This window comes from Antechinus flavipes, chromosome 3 (assembly GCF_016432865.1).
Source record: "Antechinus flavipes isolate AdamAnt ecotype Samford, QLD, Australia chromosome 3, AdamAnt_v2, whole genome shotgun sequence".
NCBI classification, from domain to species: Eukaryota; Metazoa; Chordata; class Mammalia; order Dasyuromorphia; family Dasyuridae; genus Antechinus; species Antechinus flavipes.
The window spans coordinates 506821980-506835558 of record NC_067400.1 but is presented as its reverse complement, the minus strand read 5'-3'; the positions used below and the strand labels follow the sequence as shown (position 1 = coordinate 506835558).

The following is a 13579-nucleotide window of genomic DNA, read 5'->3' as shown; positions in this document are numbered from 1 at the left end:
ATAGAAATATTTCTGAAATATTCTGGATCAAAAGAATTTTTACAAAAAGAATAAAATCATCAAAGCTAATAGGGAAAATTATTTTAGAAACTCCTGCTATGAAAACCTTCTGGAAAAGCAAAGAATCCTAATGTATCAGTTCACCTCCTTCAAATTTTGTCAATTCATTAGGTTTTTAAAATTAGGAACACACCTGTAATTGAAAACATATGCATGGTTGACTGTTTACTGTTCATCCAGATGTTTTGCTGTCCTTTGTGTGCCTTGGCCACTCTAGTTGGTTTGAATCAATGCCTTAAAGCTGGAACTTGGCTTCTGAAGCACGAAGTGTCTTCATGACAAATATTTACTTACCCTCATAACTGAAAGATGTGGTAAATTCTCATTTCTAAAAATACCTGTCTAGATGTGGTCAAAGATATCTGGTATCTTTGCTGGAAACCCTGACTTAGAATCTGTTTCCCATGTCCCATGGTTGGTGGAGGAACCAGAGTTTATAACTGGGCATGTTTGTGGGCCTGTTTTCTGCTATTTATTTTGTTTTTGCTATTATCATATCTAGTCTACTCCTGCTTCTGCACTGTCAATCCCATGTTCTCCACCCCCATGCTATGGTAATTTATCCAGGTGCCCCAGAGGATGCAAACTCTAGTCCCACCTGCTTACAGTAGTAATAATGATAATAAAACCTTAGTGGAAAGAATATTTGATGCAAGGGCAGAAGCTGAAGTTTCAAATTCTGGCCCTCCTACTTATTTTCTCGGTAACTTTGAGGAAATTGTTTGGTCTCTCCCTAAAATAAAGTTACTTGGACTATGCAGCCTTCAACAAACCCTCCAATGCAATGGACTATCATGTTTTTAAATTTAAATTTAAACCAGCTTTTAAATACCTACATGATCTTGTTATAGCATATGTAGAATGAGTTCAATGACTTTGACTGTGAAGGACTCTGCCATAAATTTATGGATCACAAAGATACTTTATGCACATTTTCTCATCTGACTCTCCTAATTACTCCTTGTAGTGTAGTATTATATCCATTTTATAGATGAGGTAACAAAACACATGGTGATTAAGTGACTTTCCTGAGGCCATACAGCTAAATAGGTAACAGAGCTGGTGCTCAAACCTAGACTTTCTGTGGCTGAACCAAAGAGGATGGTTTATGTAACATTGTTTTCAGTGGAAATTTGTTAGTGTAGCCAGAAGGCTGTAGGATGCTACCACCTATCATATAATAGAGAAACAAGTGACTGATTACATAGAACCTCTCTGAGTTTGAATCTCAAGACTTAGAAAAGTCACTTAGATTCTCCTGGTTCTTTGATTGAGTTACCCATATTATGAAGACCCTTTTACCTAACATCTTTCCTCCAGGCCCCCAGTCCATCAAAGCGAGATCACAGCTGATAGCAGCTCCTGAGCAAGGAGGAAAATACTTTAGAGCCTCTCAGATTAACTGTTTAGTCCTGAATCTTGACTAATAGTTCCATTTGATGAGTCAGTATATGTTCAAGCATCAGTGGTTCTGGGAACTGGTGTAGGAGTCTGAAAGGCTGGCATCCCCAGGCACACACAGTGGGCCTTCTCTCTATTTCAGTTCTCTCAAAGATTAATCCCACCCCATCCACCTTAAGGCAATAATACAAGGAGAAGGGCTCTGTCCATCTTTACAGCTACAAGACCATAGAAACCAGTTGGTCCAATTACTTAATTTTATAAAGAATCTGAAAATCAGAAAAGGTCACACAGGAAAATGAATCCCAGGTCTTTTGACTCCCTTCTCCCTTCCAGCATGCTGAGTCACCCTTGAGAAATAAATTAAACCAGATCTCCTTCCCTTTCCTCCTTCTTTTGGCACCTATATTATATTCTAACATTAGAATTATAGGCTCTAGAGCTGAAAGACATCTCAGAAATTGTCTATTCTAATATATTTATTCTGTAGGTAATGAAAATGAAGTAAAAGGAATTTAAGAAACTTTGGCCAAGGTTTTAGAAACAGTAAATGTCACAGGTAGGATTGAAATCCAGGTCCATTGCTTCCAGTGTTTCCAGTATTCCTTACTCTACACCATGTGATTTCAGAGCGTTAGGACTAGAAGAGACCTTGATGATGACCTAGCCCTATCATGTCATTTTTAGCTCAGGAAGCTGCCATCTTTTTTGGTGGCGTTGTTATGTTTCAAAATGGTTGGAACAGAAGAACAGTATTAAAAGAATTGAGAAGGTTGCTTAGTGAAGCTTGAAGTCTCTACAGGTGTTTCCTCCTGTTGAGCTAGGGTGACCCCCAGGGATTAGTATTTCTCCTAAGCAGAAGACCAGAGAGAGTTTGAGATGTAATGACATTCCAGTGTTATTGAGTGTTTAATATTCAATTAAAAAAAACCCCAAATCTCTTACAGAGGGTTCTCCAGACTCATCATCGATGTTATGATACTCCAGGCTCATCATAATGAGGTATGATACTTGAAACTAAGTTGTGTGCACACATACATGCACACCAGTTTTTGCAGGACCTCCCCTCCCATTTCCCTAGTTCTACTTGCTTTCCTAATGTTCCAACCTAGCTGGAGGTTCATCGTTTAAGATTGGTCAGTTCGCTGACCCAGGAGGGATCTCAAAGTACCGAGAGGAGCCCCATACACCAAAGGGAAATGAACAGGTCTTGTGGTTGGGAGGATGTGATGACACAACACCCCCCGCACAGAGGGAGCTCAGGGTTTTTAAAAAGCTGGAGGAAACATCCTCTGAGCAAGCTGTGGCACTGGTGGTAGGAGAGCACAACCTAGGACAAACTTAAAAGAAGCCAAACTGTCTGCTTCAAAGAGAAGAGGTGACATCCTGCTGCAGAGTATGCACTGGCAAAAATGTGAGTTCTGATTCTGGCCCTCACTGCTCAGCTGGGCAGGCATGGGGTCTGAGAGTAAGGATCTCCCTGGCAGCTCCAGGGAACCAGCATCCTGGGGTAAAGGCTGGGGCAGCCATCATCAGGGAGTGGAGAGAGGCGTGAGGTGGGTGATTTAGGGACTGGAAAACAAACCTGTCACACGCATGTGATGCTCATTTTCCAGCCTGGATGTAAGTTACAGGCACCAGAGTAGGACAGCTCATCAGATCACAGCTCCGGGGTATGAATCACTGTGGTGAAAGAAAGGGCAGTTTATGATTCACAAAAACAATAGTAAGGGGTTGAGGTAAGGGAAGAGGGCAGTTGTGGGTTAAAGATGGGAGTGTCTTGATTATTGCAAAGGGCAGTTCTTCAAGCTAAATACAGTTACCCTTCCTTCAAAGCATGGGAAAATGCAGAAGTTGAGTTTTGGGAGATGCTTAAATACCAATTATTCCTTGACCCATTCTGTCAGTGACTTGAAAGATTTAACAGAGATTTTGCTTTTCACGAAGTATAGCAAACCTTGTTTATATTAAATGTGAAATAGGAAAGATAAATCCTAGAGATGAATTATTTTTATTTGACATTATTTTGAAATTATCCCAAATTCATGTAACTAGAAATGACTCCTTACAGAGTACTGTTCTTAGATCTGATCTATAAATAATAGCCCAAGTATTATTAGCCCTGTTTTACAGATACGGATATTAAAGAAAGTTACAAAGTTAGTAATTATCAGAGCCTCAAGCATAATATAATTTAAATGCTTTTGAGGGTAGGCAATACTTGTTTCTAGTCTTTTTAATAGAGTATGTTTTATGTCTAACAGGTTTTCAATAAATGTTTGTTGAATGGAATTAAATTAAATTGACCTAAAATCAGATCTTTATGGCTTTCCATAGCATCATTCAATTTCTCATAATTCTTTTGTGTTGAGATGACAGTTGTACTGATTATTTTTACAAAGGTTGTTTTAGGATGTCAGTTCTCTTATTCCTTGGTTATAAATATGAATGAAAAATTGTTATATCTGTCTCTCAAGTCTTAATAAATAACTTCCCTTGCCATTATTGCCATTGTAGATGTGTTTTGCTTTTTGGCAAGTTTTGGCATTCTCTTGTCCAGAGAATCTGAATTTATACAAGATAAACTTTTATTTTGGTCTTGATCTGCAATTTCACCCATGTAGAGATCTCTTGATGAGGAAATTTCCCCTTATCAATTCGCTTTCTCTGTAATTTATAGTCTTGGAGAATTGCCTGAAACATTGAGAAAATAAACAATTTGCCCAGGTTCACCCAATTGGTAATTTATCAATCTTCCTGATTCCAAGGTTAGCCCTCTATCCACTAGACCATGTTGCTTCTTCTTCCTTTCAGTTAACAGAGAACATACTAATATTTACCAAGCCTGACAAATTCCCGAAGTGGAAACTGTGCTGATTACTGACAAGTATATTCACTTGAAAGTTACCATTTTCGCCTACTTAGTTAAGTGTTGGTTGTATATCCACTGTTATGTTTCCTATTAGGAGAAAAATTTTGATGTAATTATACACTGTATAAAACTATATACATAAAGTTTCTTTTAAAATTTCACCTTTCCTAATAAATCCAAAATACAATTAAAAAAATGTAATTTATGTGTAACTTCCCATTAAAGTGAACTACATTTGTACACTTCTCCTTTGGATACATTTGATAATAATATAGAGAATAACAGAGTATATGGTGCTGTGTGTAGTACGTTGACTTATTAGTTTTATGATCTTGGGCAAGTCATTTAATCTTTTTACCTTACTTTCCTCATTATAAAAATGGGGAGAGGGATGCTAATGATAGCATCTATTTCATAGGGTTGTATGTGCATTAAATGAGATAATATATTTAATACACACTGCAAACCCTATATTGCTATATAAATGTTAGTTATCATTATTATTATTATTACTTTAATGCTTTTTTGATCTCTGAGCCCCCAACATTAATATTGCCAAAAAGTGATATTTTACAAATTAGGTCTCATTAACATGTTTTGATACTTTTATGATCATTTTATGATATTTTCCAGCTATACTCATACTTTAATATGACATATTTATATTAGATACATACATTCATATATTCTGATCTGAGCACTATTCTGATCTGAGCAGGTTGACCAATACATGTTAAATATGTTAAAGTATAAGTTAACTACAATATGTGTATTTAAAGATTAAGAATGTTTGAGACATGTATAATTTTTTTTTTTGTCAGTGTGGAGAATACTCTAAATGGGAACTCCTTTCACCAAAGCAAATTTCAATGAAGTCCTAAGAGACATTGTGGTAAAAAAGAAAGAACACTAGTTCTGCATTCAAATCTTACCTCCTACATTACTTGTATGACTGTGTACAATCATTTAACCTTCCTGAGCCTCCAAAATTTGTAAAATGAATGACCTCAGAGGTTCCTTTCACATCTAAGAAGTAATACTTCTGAGCTGCAACTCAAAGACAATGTGATTGGAATCTAAGTTATGGTACTTGTTTCTACCCAATCACTGGAAGAACCGTGTTGACTTTTTCTATGGCCCAACTTAGTTTTCTCCCTGAAAGTCTTTCTGATGAAATGGAAATGAGGAAACATGAAGCTTTGAATACTAATTTATTTTAAAATATGTGCGACTCTTTATGGAACTGATGACTTTAGGAAAAGTCAGTAAAAATAAAGACAGAGTTGTCAGCCCTTTTAGAGTACTTAAAGTTAAAAAAAAAATGCTTCATACATTACCCCACCCCACTACAGTACCAGGGCAGAGTATGAAATCAAACATTAACAGTGCTGAAGAGGCACTTTCTTTTTCAGAAAACATCCTCCGGGCATGAGCTGAAATGACTGTAGTAAGTAGCATTCTGGAAAGAGCTAAGAAAACACCAACTTTGAAAATAGGATGCTTCATTCCTGTCTAAGTTGTGGCCCCATAGGAGGCTGCAAAAGTTCGAAGTAGAAACCCACATATAGTGCTGGGGTAACGAACAGATCAGACTAGGGAAAGTGATAAAACTCAGACTTGTGGTGACCAATTGGGACCAGGAAGGAGTCCTATCAGTGTCACAGCAGTAAGGTCTGAAATGACTCCATTAAAAGGTCACCTGTTCAAAAGCGATGACCATTTTTCACTGTGTAATACCTGTCACAGAGTCAATCTTTTTTTTTTTTTTTAATAGCTTTTTATTTACAGATATATGCAGGGATAATTTTTCAGCATTGACAATTGCAAAACCTGTTGTTCTAATTTTTCTCCTCCTTCCCCCCACCTCCTCCCCCAGATGGCAGATTGATCAATACATGTTAAATATGTTAAAGTATAAGTTAAATACAATATGTGTATACATGTCCATACAGTTATTTTGCTGCACAAAAAGAATCGGACTTGGAAATAGTGTACAATTAGCCTGTGAAGGAAATCAAAAATCAGGCAGACAAAAATAGAGGGATTGGGAATTCAATGTAATGGTTCATAGTCATCTCCCAGAGTTCTTTCCCTGGGTGTAGCTGGTTCAATTCATTACTGCTTCATTGGAGCTGATTTGGTTCATCTCATTGTTGAAGAGGGCCAGGTCCATCAGAATTGATCATCATACAGTATCGTTGTTGAGGTAAATAATGATCTCCTGGTCCTGCTCATTTCACTCAGCATCAGTTCATGTAAGTCTCTCAAGGCCTTTCTGAAATCATCCTGCTGGTTATTTCTTACTGAACAATAATATCCCATAATATTCATATACTATAATTTATTCAGCCATTCTCCAATGATGGGCATCCACTCAGTTTCCAGTTTCTGGCCACTACAAAGAGGGCTGCCACAAACATTCTTGCACATACAGGCCCTTTCCCCTTCTTTAAAATCCACAGAGTCAATCTTTAATATGTTCTTGTCAAGTATATGGGTGAAAATAGCAATCTCATTTAGCCAAAGATGATGGATAGATTCATTAGTAAATTGTTCAGCCAATCAGAAAAAGATGCTGTTTTACATACAGAAATGTGGCGAATTGAACCTCATCTAAAGCTAAATCCATCCAAAAATTAGGAATTAGGAAGCTAATTGAGTCTCCTTTAACATCTCAAATGGACCTGACATTAGGGTCACACCAAATCCCCTCCCATACTTCCTTTCTTATTTTAGTAATTAAGAAGGCACAAACAATGAGAATTTTTTTTAAGTTCCCTAACTACAAAACTTTTAAAAACAATGAGCCAGATTTTCCAAGGGCCTAAAATAGCTGGGGTAGTAAATATAGCACTTACTCTTTGGGGCCACTAAGGAAACATGCAGCCCCAGGCTGCATAATTTTGAGAAATTGAGTGGAAAGGGAAGAATATAGTAAAGTGACCATTTTTTTTTTTTTGGTCTCCTTTCTCTTCTAAATCAATTAAATGATCAGTTGTCTTGAGTCACATATGTTACAGCATCAGCACATCTAGTTGAAAAAAAGAACATTACAGTCAAACAATAGTTTTGTTTTTGGTTTCAGGTGTGTATCTACAGATATGTCTTCCACCCTTTCTCTTTCTCCACCCCCTCCCCACCCAAACCCTAGCTAATTGATGAATAGTTTTGGTGGGAGAGGATCTTAGATTGAAAGCTTTAATTGACTACAGATACCATCTGGTATAATCCCCTTCATTTTATAGATAAAACCGAGCCCTTTCAATATTAAGTGACTTATGTAAGGTAGTAAATGTCAGAGCAAAATTTGAATGTAAATCCTCAGATTTCCAAGCCAATTCCATTTACATTGTGCCCTACAGGAGTGTGGCTTCCCAAGTCCATTGCTTTAGTGTCTGAAGATCTCATGGTAAGCAATGACAATGAGTTTAATTCCAAGCTATCATGGTACAGGTATTCCTCGCTTTATGAAAAATGGATATATTGAAAACAGAACTTTAAAATTAGACAAAGGAGGGACTGGCAATTCAAATTATAAAGGTATTCTTCAATTCACAAAAGTTCTTATGTGAAGATTCTTTAAGAATGACAGGGCTTAGAGCCAGAAGAGAGATCAAAGACTAATGAAATATCCTCATTTGATAGAAGAAGAAGGTGACTTATCCAACATTACTCAGTAAGTGGCAAAGCTGGGATTTGAATACAGCCTTTTCAATTCCAGATCCATTGCTCTTTCAAATAATAAGTTCTCTCAAAACATTTACAATAGATGATAATCATAAAAATCCAGTGTAGTCATAACATGTCCAGAACATACCTAGTGAATAAAATGATGCACATCTAATCCAGAAATAACTTAAGGTCTGGGAAAAAAAGATCCAAAGGTTCCTGTGATGTGCTACATGTACTTGTCTCATTTAACAGTGGCCAGGAAACATTTCTTCTTGTTGCCGACTCATTCTGATGTCAACCATTTCTGCTGATGACCTGTGATACATGGGGTCATGTGCTCCTGTGGAAAAGACCATTCATTCAATACTCAGAGGATGAGAGACCAAATCCCATTATTGCCTTTTGCTACTTGCATGATCTTGGACAAGCTGCCTAATGTCCTCAGACCTCACTTTGTTTATCTGAAACTTGGGTTGAACTGGATGACCTTTGTGTTTCCTTCCAGTTCTTGATCCACCAACTTATGTTTGGAAGAGGAATGCAACTGTTCAGGTTCACCAATCTTTACAAAACTCCTGTGGTTATGATGCAGTTTCCAGGAATAAACTAGTTGTGTTTGGCAGAGTCATATTTGATATAATTTGAGATAATTGGTAGATATTCATTCTTCGGATACTTATCTCTAGCTATATACTTAGAGGTTCTTTCATTTCTTATTAATGGAAACAAAACCAAGGAGGTTGATGCTATCCCATAGACTTCAAGCCTTTTGTGGATATGGATGTGGATATTTTCTCTAACAAAAGAAAAATGCCAAGTATTTCCCTATTGGGATGTCACCAGTCTGTTCCAGAACATCTGCGGTTCATTGTGTTTGAGATCGGGGGACAAATACTCCATGAAATTTCCTCTATACACATTTCAAGTTCACTAAAATCCTTAGAATTTTATAGTTAGAAGATTTTTTCTTGTCGGACAATCTTCCATGATCTGTGCTTCCTGCATTCCTCTGGCTGGTCTTTCCTTCCTATTTCATCTAGTAGAATAGGCAACACATAGGCTGACTGGGTTCAGATAGACTGAGTCAGCTCTGATAAGTTGATACCACTTATTTACTAATAGTGGAGTTTCTAATCTTGAGGCTGAAAGAGAATTCAAGACCCCGAAACCAGGCTCTTATAATTCAGAAATGCTTTTTCTAAAGTTGATGACTTCAGTAGTGTGAAAAAGCTCTATTCCCAGAACTCCTTGATAATGTCATTGATTCTGGAAAAACCTTATGTTTCTTTTTCATCTGAGATGTTTTACATTGAGAGGTTGGATTAAGAAACTGGTTCTTCTGAGTGAAGTGAGAAGTGACACTTGAAATGATGAATAAAAATAGCAATGTTGATATAAAAAACTGAAACAAATAGGTGTTACCTTTTTTTTTTTAAGCAAAAGTTTTGTTATTACATCTCCCTGGGAAAACTAGGAAACCTCAAGAATCACTTACTAGAACTGTTCTCAGAACAGGTAGTGCTGTATATATTTATGTATATGTGTAGCAGTTTATTGCTTTGTAATTTGAATCATCTCTTATATTCTGCTCTGCACATGGCAGTGCTTTTTAAAAAAATATTTATAACTTTTTATTGACAGTACATATGCATGGATAATTTTTTACAACATTATCCCTTGCACTCACTTCTGTTCCGATTTTTCCTCCCTTCACCCCCTCCCCTAGATGACAGGCACTCTTATACATGTTAAGTATGTTATAGTATATCCTAGATACAATATATGTGTGCAGAACCAAACAGTTCTCTTGTTGCACAGGAAGAACTGGATTCAGAAGGTAAAAACAACCTGAAAAGAAAAACAAAAATATGGCAGTGCTTTAAAAAAAATTTATTTTGTGTTTAAGTTTAAAATAAAATTTAAAAACAACAATAACAATAAAAAGAACAGGTAGTGCTGCAGTAGAAATAAGTAGGCAAGATATCATTATCCCAAAGATAAGTGGACATTTTTTCTTGATCATTTAGTGAGGAAAAAGTTTCTCATAAAAATGAGGATAAATACAAAATGGGTGAAAGTTTTTTTATTTATTAGTGTTATGAAAGGAGAATCAAAGAAAAACTGAAAATGATGCCAAAGAATATGGTAAGCCATATTGTAGATCAAAGCAATATTACTCAGAAAATAAAGGGGAAGGGGCAGCTAGTTGATGAAATGGATAGAACACTAGCTCTGGTAATTATTAAATAAAAATTTAAAAAAAAGAAAAAAAAAAACGAACACTAGCTCTGAAGTCAGGAGGACCTAAGTTCGAATGTGACCTCAGACCCTTAACACTTCCAAGCTGTGTGACCCTGGGCAAGTCACTTAACCCCAATTGCCTCAGCAAAAAAAAAAAAAAAAAAAAAAAAAAATGAAATAAAGGGAAAGAAGAAAATGAAAAAAAGAATTATAAACTCACAGAATGAGAGGACACAACAGAAGAGTGAACCAATGAATGCACGAATCAATAAAGCTTAATCTCTTGTCAATGCAAGAATCTCTTCTACAATATTTCTTGACATATGCTTGAATGTTTCTAGTTAGAGAGAGCCAACTATTGAATAAAAATGAAGATAGTTTGATATTTTTCTCTAGATGATATCAATGGTCCCCATTTTGCTCTAAAATTTTGCAAAGTTTTAAAGCATGCTAATGATGACAGGTCACATTTATTTAATGCTCTAAGGCTTGCCAAATACTTTGTTCCTACCAATCACATACATATAATTTAGTAATCATATACAGTAAAAGTATTATCTCACTGTGCTTATTTTAGGAATCTAGTTCTGAAAAATCAAAGTGACTTGACAATATCAGAGGTGAGATTTGAACTAAGATCCCCTTGGCCTGGTACCTTTTCTGCTATGTGGTATTGATTCAGGTGGAGCAGGTGGGGAAGATTTAGGTCTGGTTCTATGATTTTTTGATATAGCCAGTCAGTCAAAAAGTCAAATTCTAATAAAGATTTTATATTCTATTGCAGAATTTTAAAAGAGGAAACCATCCCCATCTATGCAAATATTAAATGATGTTTCATTTACAGTCTTAGAGAGTTGTCCTGGAGCATTGAGGGGTCAGATAATCATTTACCTAAGGTCACAAAGTCAGCAAGTATTGGCATGGGACTTGAACCCATGACTTCCTGACTTGCTGAACCCCTATCCAGCATCTAGTACAGCACCTGGCATGTAGTAGGTGCTTAATAAATGCTAGTTGACTGACATTAGGCGATGCTATCTTTTACTTGTTAGAGTCATGTTTTAGATCTACACTACTAGACTTTCATTAGGAAAAGTGGTAGTAATTCAATCAGCATTCTTGCACAGAAATGTCTGGAAACTTGGCCATCATATATAGGCTGTGTCTCCAAATAATCAGACCTTAGTTTTTGTGCCTTGGAAGGGAATTTCCACAATCTAATCCAGTCCAATCTAATTTAATAAGCATTTATTAAATACTTCCCATGTGCTAAGCTTTGGGAATGAAAGACAGAAATTAAATGAGGGGAATTGTTGAAAGTAATTGGGGATGTATGTGGGACATTTCTAATATGAAGTATGACTTACTAACAACAATGCAAGTCCTAAGAAAGATGGAGTAGAGTGCTATAGGCTTCAGGGGTATTTATTAAAAAAATTGACACAGATTTATAAATATATGTAAAACCATATGATGCATACTTCTATTTATCAGTTCTTTCTCTGGAAGTGGATAGCATCTTCCTTTCTTTATAGTTAATAGGAGTATTCATAATACTCAGAATAACTTAGTTGTTAACAATTATTCTTATATACAGTGTTCCTTTGATTCTGTTTATTTCACTTTTCATTACTTCATGCAAGCCTTTCAATATTTTTCCAAAATCAACTAATTCATCATTTCTTATACTATAGTAGCATTCTATCATAATCATGTATTAGAATTTGTTTAGTCATTCCCCAATTGATGATTAGCCCCTCAATCTCTAATTTTTTACCACCACAAAGAGAACTGCTATAAATATTTTAGAACATATATGTTCTTTTCCCCTCCCCGCAATGACCTTGGGAAACAGACCTAATAGTGGATCAATAATAACTGGGTCAAAGGATATACACAGCTTTATAACTCTTTGGGCATAATTCCATATTGCTCTCCAAAATGGTTGGATTAGTTCACAGTTTCATCAACATTTAATTAGTGTCCCAATTTTTCCAGGTCTCTTCCATTTGTCATTTCCCCCTTCTATTATTTTAGCCAATCTATTAGGTGTGAGATATCTCAAAGTTGTTTAAATTTACATTTCTTTAATAAACAATAATTTAGAACATTTTTTCATATGACCATATGTACTTTAGATCTCTTCATTAAAAACTGCTGTATTTAACCTTTGGCCATTTATCAGTTATGAAATAACTCATATTTTTAATGAATTTGATTATTTTCTATATATTTGAGATATGAGACCTTTATCTGAGAAACTGTCTATAAAATTCCCCTCTCCCTTGCCTGCAATTTTCTGCTTTTCTTTAGTTTTGACTACATTAGTTTTATTTGTATAAACCCTTTTTAATTTAATGTAAATCAAAGATTATCCATTTTACATCTCACAAGTTTCTCTCTCTCTTGTTTATTCATAAATTCTTCTATCCACAAGTATGATGTTCTGTGTTCTTCTAGTTTTCTTATGTTATCTCTTTTATATCTAGGTCATATATCCATTTTGATTTTAACTTGATAAATAATATAAGATATTGATCCATTTTTTTCTGCCACAATGCTTTCCAGTCTTTCCACCAATTTTTGCAAAATAGTATATTCTTATCTTAAAAGCTTAAATCTTTACATTTGTCAAATACAAGGTTACTATTATCATTTAGTACTTTATATTACATATCTACTCTTTTCTGTTGATCTACATTTTTATTTCTTAGTCAATGCCAGATGGTTTTGATAATTAATTACTACTTTATAATATAGTTTAAGGTCTGATACTGTTAAACCTCCTCCCTTTATGTTTTTTTTTTTTTGGTGGTATCTTTTTTTTTTTTTTTTTTTTAATAATAAACAGGTGAGCATCCAACACTAGAAAACTGTGACAAATTATAGTTAAGTTCAACTCTACATCATTGACATCTTTGCAACACATAGTTCAGTCCTTCAGGACCTATTCTTAAGGCCTGAGGCTTCTGGATCTAAAACCCCCATCATATCATAGAGTCAGAAATCCTCATCCTTCAGGGTTTTTAAATGTGATAATTTTAATAAAGTATGTTCATTTTACAAAGACTTTTGACTCTTATTGGGGTGAGGTTGAATCTACTCCTCTTAACTCTCAGAGAATGAGGTTTCTTGATTTGGATCATAGCAATTGACCCATAGAAAGGTATTTAAGTTCTGATTAATATGGAAAAAGATGAACAGCCTCCTCAGTGTCCCCCTCTCCCACTATCTTTCAAAATTCTAGTTGAGTTTGCTCAACTAGTTTGCTTTGCTGTTGAATTTGGGTAGGGGTAGAGGGTGAGTGGAAACTTCTTTTACCTCCACAGGGTG

At 35.5% G+C, this 13579-nt stretch overlaps 1 protein-coding gene across 1 annotated transcript in view; it reads left to right on the top strand.

Moving 5' to 3' along the window:
* Nucleotides 1-2750: 2750 nt before the first annotated feature.
* POU2AF1 (POU class 2 homeobox associating factor 1) overlaps nucleotides 2751-13579 on the top strand; it is a 34639-nt gene continuing 23810 nt past the window's right edge. The window contains exon 1 of the mRNA XM_051986951.1: nucleotides 2751-2875. Within this exon, the coding sequence (XP_051842911.1) occupies nucleotides 2860-2875 (16 nt within the window). The 5' untranslated portion in view covers nucleotides 2751-2859. The remainder of the gene's footprint in view (nucleotides 2876-13579) is intronic.